Genomic DNA, 12,121 nt, shown 5'->3' with positions numbered 1-12,121 from the left:
ACACTGCCTAGAGGGCAATAGGATTGTTCGGTTTCTGGGAACTGAGGTCAGAGACAGGGCTCCAAGCTCGGTTCCCAGAGTCCCCCCTCCCCCCATACCTTTTTAAATGTAGGCAATTCTTGAGGGGTCTTCTTTCTTTCTTTCTTTCTTTCTTTCTTTCTTTCTTTCTTTCTTCTTTTAAACACCCCCTGCACTTGCAGGATCCCAGGCCTCTTCTCCAGCCTGGCAGTTCTTTCTGAACTGCAGGAGACCATGTGACCTCACCCTTGCCAAACAGCATTCAAGAAGGGGCAGCTCCTGACAAAAGCCAAGCTGCTGCATTCTGCACTAGCTCCAGCTTCCAGACCAGCCTCAAGGGCAGCCCCACATAGAGCACATTGCAGTAATCCAGTCTTGAGGTTACTAGCACCTGTACCACCGTGGCAAAGCTATCCCTGTCCAGGAGACGCCACAGCTGGTGAACTAGCTGAAGCCGGTAAAAGGCACTCTGAGCTGCCACAGCCACTTGGATCTCCAGTGACAATGATGGTCCCCCAACCCTGAAGGAGGGAAGTAGCACTGTGAGTTCAAATCTCCCCAGGATACGGTCTGACTGTGACAATGGGGTTACTTGGACCCCCCCCCCCCAATCTTCAGACTACCCAGTTCACAACTTGGAGCAAAACCCAAATCAAGGGTGTGCCTTGCTTAATGTGTTGGGCACTGACAACCTGAGACAGGCCCAAGATTGTCATGCAGGCCATGAAGTCCCAAGTTGGATCTCCAGAGACAGCCTCAGCATGGAAGTTGAAGTCACCCAGAACCACTGTCCTGGGTTCCTCCAACACCACACTCGAGACTGCCTCTGCCAGCTCAGTCAGGGACAATGCTGGGCAGCAGGGTGGGTGGTACACCAGCAGCATCTCCAATCTGCCTGTATGGCCCAACACCAGGTGCAACACCTCAAGGCCTGCTCCATGGTGGAGTGGTTTCCTGGTGATAGAGATGGAGGTTCTATGAACCACAGCCCCCTCCACCCTAGCCCTTCATCCTATGTTGGTGCTGCACTGAGTACCCAGGTGGGCAGAGCTGAGTCAGGTCAACCCCACTCAGCTCACCAACCCAAGGCTCAATAATACACACCAAGTCGGTCTTCTCATAGAATCATCAAATTATAGACTAGTAGGGTTGGAAGGGGCCTACAAGACCATTAATTCCAACTCCCATCATGATTAAGTCATGAATCAGTGAGGTCTTAATCTTATATCCACTTGCCTGGAAATAAGCCCCATTGAACTCAATGGGACTCACTTCTGAATAGACATATATAGGAACACACTCCAAGGTGGCTATAAGTTTGGTTCACGTACAGAGAAAAACAAATTGTCATAAGTTTGACTTACTTCTTCATCAAAAACAATATGGAAAGGGAGCCCATTGCAGAATGTCTTTGGGTCTATCCAGAGGGTCTTAGGATAAGCAGGATCAAATCCTCTCAGAAGTCGTCCTGAAACATGGGGGAAAAATATGGTGCTTTCAATCTTACCATAATTCCCTGATAGAATCAGTAGCAGTTTATAGGTAACATGATTGTCCAAGATGGCTTAATACTCATTTATAAACAAACAAACATTCATTTATCCATTACCTTCCTCTAAGAACCCCAGGATGAAGTACAGGGTTGTTGTTTTGATTGACTGAAATTGAAAGTACTGTTCTTTAGGTTTGCCCACTTATGCTTATATTAGTTGGAACTTGGAAAAAATTAAAAATCACGAGTTTGGTAGAGATAGGAGAATAAGAACTTATATAAAATCTTGTTTAAGTCCCTTTATATTTTGGGTCAGCAGCACCCAAGCCATTTATTCTTCAAATATACTTCTCTGTTTCATTTCATTTATGTCATTTCATTTACTACATTTCCATACCACCCTATAGCTAAAGCTCTCTGGGTGGTTTACAAAGATTAAAACTGTAAAAATACAATATTATGTATTATCATCCCTTGCACAAATTGAACATGACTTGTACAGTATCCAGTGCAAGTATATTACATTTATATTATTATGGTTGGTTGGTTTATACAGAGCTTTTCTATAAGAGGCTATTAATTGCTGTATTTAGTTTTAGTTCTGTTGCAGAACTGAGATCCATGCACTACACAAAGAACTTTTCCTTTCCTGATTTTCTGCTACATAACCTCTAGGTGGTGCTGTGGAATAGTGCAAATATACAAGTAGGAAAATACCTTTTCTTTTGCAGTCAGAAAAATACCCCATTTTCCCTGCCCTAAAAAAAATCTGGGGAAGTGCTTTTAAAAAACAGAAGCAAAACTGGAAGATCACAACATCCTCTAAAGAACCATACGCAACCTTGAGTAATGAATGATGAGTGCACAATAAATGCCTTGTGTAGGAAAGCTCATAGTGCCCCGAGCTAGCTCAAGACATCTTGCTGCTTGAGGCAAAGGACAAGATAATATCCACCAACACCACCATTCCATGTACAGAAGCCAACTGGACTGGCAGTTGAATCTTACTTCAGCACTTGCAACAGGATATCCACTGCACCTGAGGGCAGCAAGCTAGTTTTGGAATTACACAGCTCTGTCCTCCAACACCTTGTCACTGCTCCCCACCCGCCAGGATCTGCTGCCTCACTTTGCCTTGTGGCAGGGCCAGACTTTACAGAATGTCATGAGTAAAAATTAAATATAGCCCACATAACAAGGAGGTTATAATCTAAAATAGACATTGGGGAAACAGAGGGTGGACAAGGAATAAATGTGAGCCTATGTAGTTACATGTACTTAAGTTTAGTTACAGTTAGGAATAAGGATTTACAGCCTTTCCCACAAAGAAAACATGATATAAAAAAAATGAAGCAGAATTTGAAGCAAAGGTGAGAGCACTGAGGTGCAACAGGTATGCCTAAAGAGAAGAAAGTTTCAGTAGTCAAGGCAGGAGATGCCGAGAACTTGTACCAGAATTTTAGCTTAGGCTTCCAAAATTAATGGGTAGTTTTGTTTTGATTTGTTTTAATACACAATGACATGTAAAATGATGTTAATATGAAACTTGCTGGATTCCAGTTTTTAGCAAATGCCAACAATGAAATATTAATGACCGATGCCAAATGCTTTTTAAAAGATAGGAGTTTTACCTTTTCCTATTGTCACAATTCCTCGGATGGTTTCCCAGTGGCTTTTCTTAACAGGACAAGTAGAAAGAAGACTTGTTTTATCTCTGATCTTATTCATGGCTTTTTCAAGATCCTGTGGAATCAACCCAAAGCAATCTGCTAAATGATTTAATATTTTTTAAAGTGAAAAATATACTAGGGACTTTGCAGTATCAAAGGAATAATGGTGACAATAAAAGGCAACAAGTGGTTTTAAATTTCTTTCCCCACGCTTGGAACTGGGATACACATAGAACACAAGCAAGCATGCCTGATTTTTACAAGCACTTTGGAGGCACATACTGTATCCATGCTCTCATTCAGTCTTGTAAGCATAAGCGTGGATTTCAGGTGCTTCTATTCACATCCATTTTCTTTTTAATTATCTGGATAATAACATCAATTACGAACAGGAATGGGAGTAAAGAGGTAAGACACAAGAGCTTGGATTAAACTAGGACCACATTTATTAAACGTTATGGGTTGGATCCAGACTTAAGCTGGATCAACTGTGCTGGCAGAAGTAGACTTCCCCAGCCCCTCCTTCCTGCAGCAACCTCTCCAGTCCACTGAAAATGCTACCCGGAGAGCCAGGAGACCCTGCTTAATGGGGCGAAGGAACCAAAATTGGATGGACGGACCTTCTGTGAGTGGAGCACTTTGTCTTGCAGAAGGCAGATCCTGGATGCAAACCCATAACAAGATCTGTAGAGGTGACCGACTGTATGAGAAACTAACTACTTCTGGGTCCTGAAGGCAACTAGCCTATTGGGTGAGCCTGCCCAGAGAGAGGAGTGGGAATTTGTTAAGCCACACTAATACTAGTCCTGAGTCATCCCTTGCCCAGGCCTCACAACTCTGTGAGGAGACAGGTTAGACCCAAACAGGGTAACCAGGTGTCCTATGTCACAGAGGACAGTCCTCTATTTTGGAGAGCTGGCAGAAGACAGTCCTCTATTCAAAGGTGTCCTATATATGAAAAGGTGTCTAAGTCTGGTTTAAATTAAAAAAAACCAAAAGAAGAGAGAACAGAAGGGGCCTCGAGGTAGCTGGTCAACAGGCACACAGGTCGCTTAGTCACAGTCTTCCACAGTGTGGTGAGATGTACTGTATTTCCATTTAAAGTGTAGTCATTATTTCTAAATTTTCCCGTATACATCAGCATATGCAAATTTTATGCGCACTGTTTTCCTCCTTTTTGGTGACGCGTAAGGGGCCAGCATGTGTGGTCACACATTGTCATCATGGTTGCCTTGCCTCCATTCCAGGGGGTTCAAAGGAGTCCCTGCCTGAGATCTTTCACATTGGGTGGATGAATGTCTTAATCATCCATCATCAACGGACATGAAGTTTAGACAGATCCTTGCACAAATCTTCGCACATATGTATGTTATTACACGAGACGTACAGCCCTACTCTCAAAATATTGTGCTAATGCAAACACAAATGAAATAAAAAGATTTAAGTACTGCAGCCCAATAACAACATTAGCAAAATATCAAATCAGTTCAAAGACTAAAAAGGTAAAGGTAAAGGTGTCCCCAACCAGTCGTGTCCAACTCTAGGGTGCGGTGCTCATCCCCGTTTCTAAGCCGAAGAGCCAGCGCTGTCCAAAGACGCTTCCGTGGTCATGTGGCCGGCATGACTGAACACCGAGGTGCACGGAACGCTGTTACGTTTCCCGCCAAAGCGGTACCTATTTATCTACTTGCAATTTCTTGCTTTCGAACTGCTAGGTTGGCAGAAGCTGGGACCGAAGACGGGAGCTCACTCCGTCACGCAGCACTCGGGTCTTGAACTGCTGACCTGCCGACCTTCCAGTCTGCAGTTCAGCGTCTTAACCACTAAGCCACCGTGGTCAAAGACTACTGTCCACAATTATCAGGGAGTAACCTGTCCCACTGAGATAAGTGAGACCTCATTCTTAAAAAAGGTGCAAAGAATTGGGTAGCATGTAAGTTTTAGAAGTGTAGGTTCTGACTGGTCACTTAAAAAACAAACAAACCCCTTTACAGTGCAATCCTATTCATGTCTACTCTGAAGTAAACCTCATTAAGTTCAATGGGACTTACTCCCAGGTAAATGTGTATAGGATTGCGGTTTTGATCTGACTTCCCATAACCTTAGTCAAGGCTATCGAACAATTTTAGAAGTAGATCTTGCAAGAGCTTCCCCATTCACCTCAGTGCGAGGGTTGGTCACATGCACAGATCCCTTTGGGAATACCATCATCACTTTGTCATTGATGTTAACGTGCTTTGGGCTGTAAATGAGTCCTACTTAATCCAGTCCTCTCGTACAGATCCGGTCCTACTTAATTAGGACCTCTTGAAGGTCCTAATCCTGAGCATATTTATCGAGTTGCCGTAGAAGTCAATGGCAGCAATATAAGAAAAAACCTGTTTCTCCTTTACATGTGTCACTGCCATTACAACCTAAGTGATGGGATGGGAGAGTACAGTTTTTACCCATGGTAGCAGACAACATTTCACCCAACATGTAGCCCTGAAACTGCCCCAATGCTGTATTTTGTAAATATGCATTTTCCTACTGATACCTCTGTACCAATGCAACATCACAATACCTCTTTTTTCAGCTGTTTTTCTACCTGCGTTCCAGAATTTGAAAGGCATTGTGGAGAGGAAGAGAACTTGCTTCTCCTTTTGTATGAAAATACAGGTTTTTGTGTTACCAGGAACACAATGTGCTCTTTTTTCCCTGTTCTTTCTTCTTCTTCTGTTTGATTGACTATTTCCATGGAAATTTCAATGTTGAAAAAATCCAAGGCTGCTGCACCAATGATTCCTAAAGCAAAAGAAGGAAGGCGTAATTATACAGTCTCGTGGAGGGAAATCCTAAGCATGTTCCCTCAGAAATACATCCCACTGAGCTCAATGGGGATTATTGCCTACTAAGAGTGCAATCCAGTTCATGTTTAGACAGAAAAAATCCTACAACTCCCACAGCACTGCTGGCTGGGGAATGCTAGGAGTTGTAGGACTTTTTTTCCATCTAAATATGCATAGGATTGCACCTTAAGGTCACAATCCCATGTATGTTTAAGTCCCACAACTCCAAGCAATCCTCCAGCCAGCCATACATACTGCCTGGGGAGTGCTGGGAATTGTAGGACTTACTTCTGTCTTGCACCCTAAGTGTACTTAGGATTACAGCTGACATGTTCAGTGCAGGAATCTGTCAAACACATATCTGAAGATATTTAGGTAACACTGGTTTACTTTTTATTTCTTTCATCGATTCATGCCCTGCTTTTCTACCAGGAAATGGTGCTCATGATGATTAACAACAATAAAAGCCAAAATTTACAATAAAAACATAATTAAAACAATTATAAAACAAATACCTTAAAACTGCAATTAAGAACAGAAAGAAAAAACACAACAATAAAAGAATAAAAACAGCACTCGACCTGACAGACCAGCTTACATGTCAAAGGCCTGCTGGAATAAAAAGGTCTTTGCCTGCTGGTGGAAGGATAGCAGAGCGGGAGCCCACCTAGCCTCCCTTGGCAGGGAGTTCCACAGCCTGGGAGCGGCCACTGAGAAGTCCCTCTCTCACATCGCCACCAAACGTACTTCTGATGGTTATGCTACCAAAAGGTGGGCCCCCCCCAAAGGTCTTAAAACCTGGGCAGGTTTGTATGGGAGAAGGCAGTCTTTCCGGTAGCTTGGTCCCAATCTGTATAGGGCTTTATGGGCCATAACTAGGTATTAAAATCAGCAAATGCCTGGGTATACAGATAAGTTTTCAGCAGGCATTTAAATACTACCAAGGATGGTACCTGTCCCGTCACAGAGGGGGAGAATTCCAAAGGGACAATGGTCAAATATTGGATTTATGTCTATGGAATGTCCAGTGTCAAGCATGTTTTTATCTTTCCAGAGCTCTTTCACACCCTTTATTCACTATGTCAGGCATAAATTAGCTCCTTCTCCCATATCAACCTGCCCGTTCACTGAGATCCACTAAAAGAGAAAAGGCTCTCTTCCTGGTTGCTGTCAGATGTACCTGTGTTGGCAACATGGCAACCAGGAGGCTCTGATCTGTGGATCTCAGTGAACGCTCGTGAGTAAGGTTGATATGGGAGAAGGTTGCTAACTTATGGCTTAGTGAATAAAGGGCGTGAAAGAGCTCTGGAAAGAGAAAAACGTGTTTGATGTTGAACATTCCATAGACATCAATCCAATAATTGACCATTGTGCCTTTCAAAGTCCACTCCGTAGAAAAAGACGTACCTGGAACAATGTGACACAGGCCTCGTCTGTCTGAATAATAATGCAAGTGCATTGACCCATCTTCATTCTTTTCTACCCTAAACGAAGGAGCATTCATTTCCTGAAAAACACACAAAGCATTAATATGGAACATCCCATTTTTTTTAGAATTCACTGTTCAATAGTGCCCTGAAGCAGGGTAAGCCTATGGGCAGCCCTATTCAGCCAAAGAACTGGGTTGCGTTGTAGCTCTATTGAATTAGAATCACAGTGTGCCATGTGCTCAAAAATACGTTCCCCTGTTAAGTAAGTGAAGTAAAGAAAGTTATTTCCCAGCATTCTAAGAATTCTAGAACTGGTCAAAGAGTTCTAGAACTGCCCCACAAGTTAACACTGCATGTCTCTGGATTTTTTATGTAACGCCCTGGCTGTGACTAAGCACTCCATAACTACGAAGCCCTTTCTAACAGGTTCTGCCAATTGTAGAACAAAATATATTCCCAAGCCCCTTGGAAACGCCTTCCATGATAGTCCTTCCTGTGAGATTTCTTAGCATCACCCCTGCAACAGTCCCCAAACAGGAAAATGGATGAAGCAAAGATCTTTACTTCAGCACAAATCTTGCAGCTGCTGATGTCACTCAGAGCCCTCAGCAACCTGCTCCAGGATAGCAATGAGGATAAACATGAGAACATACTTGAATTTAAGTAGAAACACAAGAGGGTTCCTTATAACAGGTTGGACTATTTGTCCATCTAGCCCAGTACCATCTGACCGGCAGAGTTTCTCGAGAGGAATAGGCAACTTGGTACCCTCCAGATGTTTGGGACAACAACTCCCATAATCCCCAGCCTGTGTAGCCTCTATGCAAAGTTCTATGTAAACTTAAATCTTAGAGAAAGGTAAAAAATATAAGCAGCCTAATATTTCAAGCCCTAGCACAAAATCCCCCCAACAAATAATGTGAGTGAACTAGGAAGTGTATACACCAGAGACATGTTTTGCGACATGCTATTGAGGCCATCTGATATGTGTTGAGATCTAGGAATCATACATTCCTCTGCTAGCTTCACAGAAGTTATTGATTTCCACTTGCCTGGTAAGACAAACTCAGGTAGCTATGCAATGCATCCAGGTTCTCTATAAATTCATACAGATTTCCTCCCAGAGTTCTCAGCATATGGTCATAACCTGACCGCTTACAGAATTCAAAGAAATATTCTCCAAACTGCTTCAGGACCATATCTGGTGGAACATCTGGGGAAATAAGCATACATTAACATAACAGATCTGTCATGGTTTCGGACCAGAAACAGACTTTAACTCAGTTAAACTAGAATACTTGGACCCAAATTGCTTTAGGCTGCCCAATCCAAGTCAATCACCATTTTTACTACTGAATGAAAAAGGAATGAGATTTAGGGCACAATCCTATGCATGTTTAGACAGAGAAAAGGCCTACAGCTCCCAGCATTCCCCAGCCAGCAAGGCTGGGAGTTGTAGACCTTTTCTCTGTCTAAACATGCATAGGATTATGCCCTAAATAGTAGACTATCTAAATCACATTTTGGTTAAGGCAGGGTACTTGGATTTAAACCAATGTGCAGCCTGATTGTCAGTAAAGGGAAACATTTGGATACAAAAGGGGGCTAAAGAGCAATTCATTGCTGCCATAGCCCCTAGGATTTGGTGCCTATGCTCAACATGGCTACTTCATATATTTTACTTTAAGGCATACCCATGAAACGTTTTGCAGGTAATCTATATGTGCAGTGAATGCACATAATAAAACCAGGTGTTTGGGGACATGTATATTGCATGGTAACCAGAAATGACTGCAGTTCCCCTCATTCATATCCATGGTGGTAGAGATGTGTTTCTCACCATGTGCTATAAAGTGTGCAATAGCTCTAACACATGAAAATGGACTGGGACCATGCCCGTTGCAGCCTATGTATATTTAGCACTTGTGAAGGTAATTGATGGGGCAAAGTTAAGGACAGGACTGAAGATTACAGCCTCTTCATATCATCAGCACAGAACATAAAGAAGCCAAGAAGAGCCCAGTTGTATCCAACCAAAGGTTCAGCCACTCCAGCTAGGAATGGATGAATCTTCAGTTTCTCTTTCTCCCGCATCTCAAAACTTTAAAATCTCAAATTTGGTCCATCCTGAATATGAAGAAATCTGTGAAATTTGGTAAATGAAATTCTCACCCATCTAAATACATAGGCACAGCTATTCCCAGCATGGAAAGGACCATGTTGTACCTGCCTGCCATATAGCTGTTAAACATGAGGATCCAGTCAGAAAGAAAGGGGTGGCGACCCTAATTCAGTGCCACAAACATGGTTGAATAGACAGGGATCCAAACCCAGTCTTTTAAGAGCTAAGCCAGCCTTCCCTAACCTGGTGTCCTCCAGTTGTCTGGGACTACAGCTCCCAGCATTCCTGAACATTGGCGATGCTGGCTGGGGCTGATTGGAGTTGAAGTCCAAAACATCTAGAAGGCATCAGGCTGGGGAAGGCTGAGCTAAACGCTCAGCGCCCTGGGCTTGGATAGACAAATCTATTGGTTTTCCCACATTCAGTTTTTTTATAATCTTAAATTCTTTCCATCCCCAGTATTTATTTATTTATTTATTACATTTATATCCTGCCTTTTTTTCCTCCTTATGGAACCCAAGGTGGTGTACATAATCTTCCTCCTCTCCATTTTATCCTCACAACAACAACCCTGTGAGGTAGGTTGGGCTGAGAGTCAGTGACTGGCCCAAAGTCACCCAGTGAGCTTCATGGCTGAGTGGGGACTAGAACTTTGGTAAATTCTGATCAAAATTGAACTGAAATGAAATTATAACCCATGCTTAACCCCAGTATCCTGTTTCCAACAGTGGTCAGCCATACACTTTTGGGCAGCTGATAACAAGGACAGAGAGACAACAACTGTCCTCTGTTACATCTTTTTACTGCCTCTGAACATGGAGTTGGTATGTAGTGGTCATGGCTAATAGCCATTGATTGTCTATCCTCTATGTCTCATTCCCTTTCTAAACCACCTAAGGCTGCGGTCCACACTTACATGGTACTTGAAGAGATTAATTTCTGAGTAAATATATGCATAAGATCTGGCTGCATGCCAGTGGCCATGACTACATCTATAACAAGGGTGGAGAACCTGTTACAGACCTGATTCACACATCATGACAAGCCAGAGTACAGGTTGAGTGTGGGTTGCCATTGGGCCATGGGTTGTTGTTGAATTGTGGGTTGTTGTGTTCTGTGAACCCAGCTGTGCTGGCAAACCATGGTTTGTTAACCACAAACAACCCACAGTTCACAACCCAACAACAAGCCATGGGTTCTCTTTGTGGGTTGTTGATGGTTAACAAACCATGGTTTGTTAACCTGGCTGGTTTCACACAACACAGCAGCCCATGATTCAGTGACAACCCAAGGTTCAATAACAACTCTCCTGATGCCATGAAATGATCACAGGGGATGGTGATCTGGCTACCATGACACCTAAGTAAATTCTTCTGAATTCCCAAGATTTTTTTTTTAAAATGCATTAACAACACCTTGTATTGTTTTTGAAAATACAAGGTATACTTGGAAGGAAACAAGAAGTAGAGAAATTAGTTGAGGAGAAGAGAACCAGAGTTCAACAATATTTCATCTTGCAACTGAGCTTTCAGAATGTCCTCCTGCTAAAATAGTCTATATGCACAGTTGTAATATAACTACAATGAAAACTTTCCATTTATATGACCTGGATACATGATGCATCTTGAGTGGTTTTAAGACATAAACAGCAGTTGGCCATCTAACTGCTAGAACAATTGTTAATAAGCTTAGCAGGAACAAAAGCTTTTCATCCAAAATGTTTTTTCCCCCTTCTTTTCCCTGGGAAATGACAGAAATGCTCCCAATTGTCCCTAAAAATGACATCATGCAAACAAAGTCCTCATAACAATGCCTGACTCCCCACTCCCCTCACTGCAGCTGTCTCTTGTTATTTTCAGTAGAAACTGAGGAGGTGATGGCATTTCACAATGACCAACTACTTGTGGTTTCAATTCTCCATCTGTCATAGGAACATAGGAAGCTCCCTTAGACTGAGTCAGACCTTCTGGGGGACCTTCTTCATGCAAAGCATTCACCCAGCCACTGAGCCATAGTCCCATTGTACTGTTTCTAGGTGCCGGCTCGACTAATTTATCTCAGTTATGGCTTCACTTGCCTAAATTTCCATTTGTTGCCTTGCTGCTCATAGAAACGTTATACGTCTTCCATTTAGTCGATAAAAGACTCTTAAATAAAGTGGTGCTGATTTAATACTTCAACAGATGTGAAGTATTGTTACTGTTACTGTTACTGTTTTTAGAAGGTTATGAGGGACCATGATTTGGCTAAAAAAATGGGGAAGAGTCAGAGGTTGGGCCCCTGGATTTCATGAAATCTCCCCTAACCTGCCCCCCACCACTCAATAATCCAAGCACTGGATGGGCTCTACTCAGAGCAGCTCATGCTTCTGAGGATCAGAGAGTGGCTAGAAGTTGAATTGCTTTCACAGTGGAATTTCCTGACCAAGGAGACCCACCAAACTTCCTCTCCTGTGTTTTTGTCAAATGATATTTATTTATTATTTATTTACAATATTTATATACTGCTCCATATCTAGAACAGATTTCGGAGTGGTGAACACAAGAAATAAAACAGTAAAA

The 12,121-nt window shown here is 42.6% G+C and overlaps 1 protein-coding gene across 1 annotated transcript in view; it reads right to left on the bottom strand.

Moving 5' to 3' along the window:
• The window catches only part of LOC146351352 (guanylate cyclase soluble subunit beta-2-like), a 40,719-nt gene that overhangs the window by 15,639 nt on the left and 12,959 nt on the right, over positions 1-12,121 (bottom strand). The window contains exons 5-9 of the mRNA XM_084845690.1: positions 8,491-8,651; positions 7,416-7,515; positions 5,744-5,964; positions 3,142-3,253; positions 1,383-1,486 (exon numbers count right to left, since the gene is read on the bottom strand). Coding sequence (XP_084701816.1) covers positions 1,383-1,486; positions 3,142-3,253; positions 5,744-5,964; positions 7,416-7,515; positions 8,491-8,651 — 698 coding nt within the window. The remainder of the gene's footprint in view (positions 1-1,382; positions 1,487-3,141; positions 3,254-5,743; positions 5,965-7,415; positions 7,516-8,490; positions 8,652-12,121) is intronic.

The sequence above is a fragment of the Heloderma suspectum genome, chromosome 3 (genome assembly GCF_057233095.1).
Source record: "Heloderma suspectum isolate Gila_16-S chromosome 3, 16-S_ref, whole genome shotgun sequence".
Lineage (NCBI taxonomy): Eukaryota > Metazoa > Chordata > Lepidosauria > Squamata > Helodermatidae > Heloderma > Heloderma suspectum.
The sequence above is the reverse complement of the archived record's forward strand: the minus strand, read 5'-3'. Positions and strand labels throughout refer to the sequence as shown.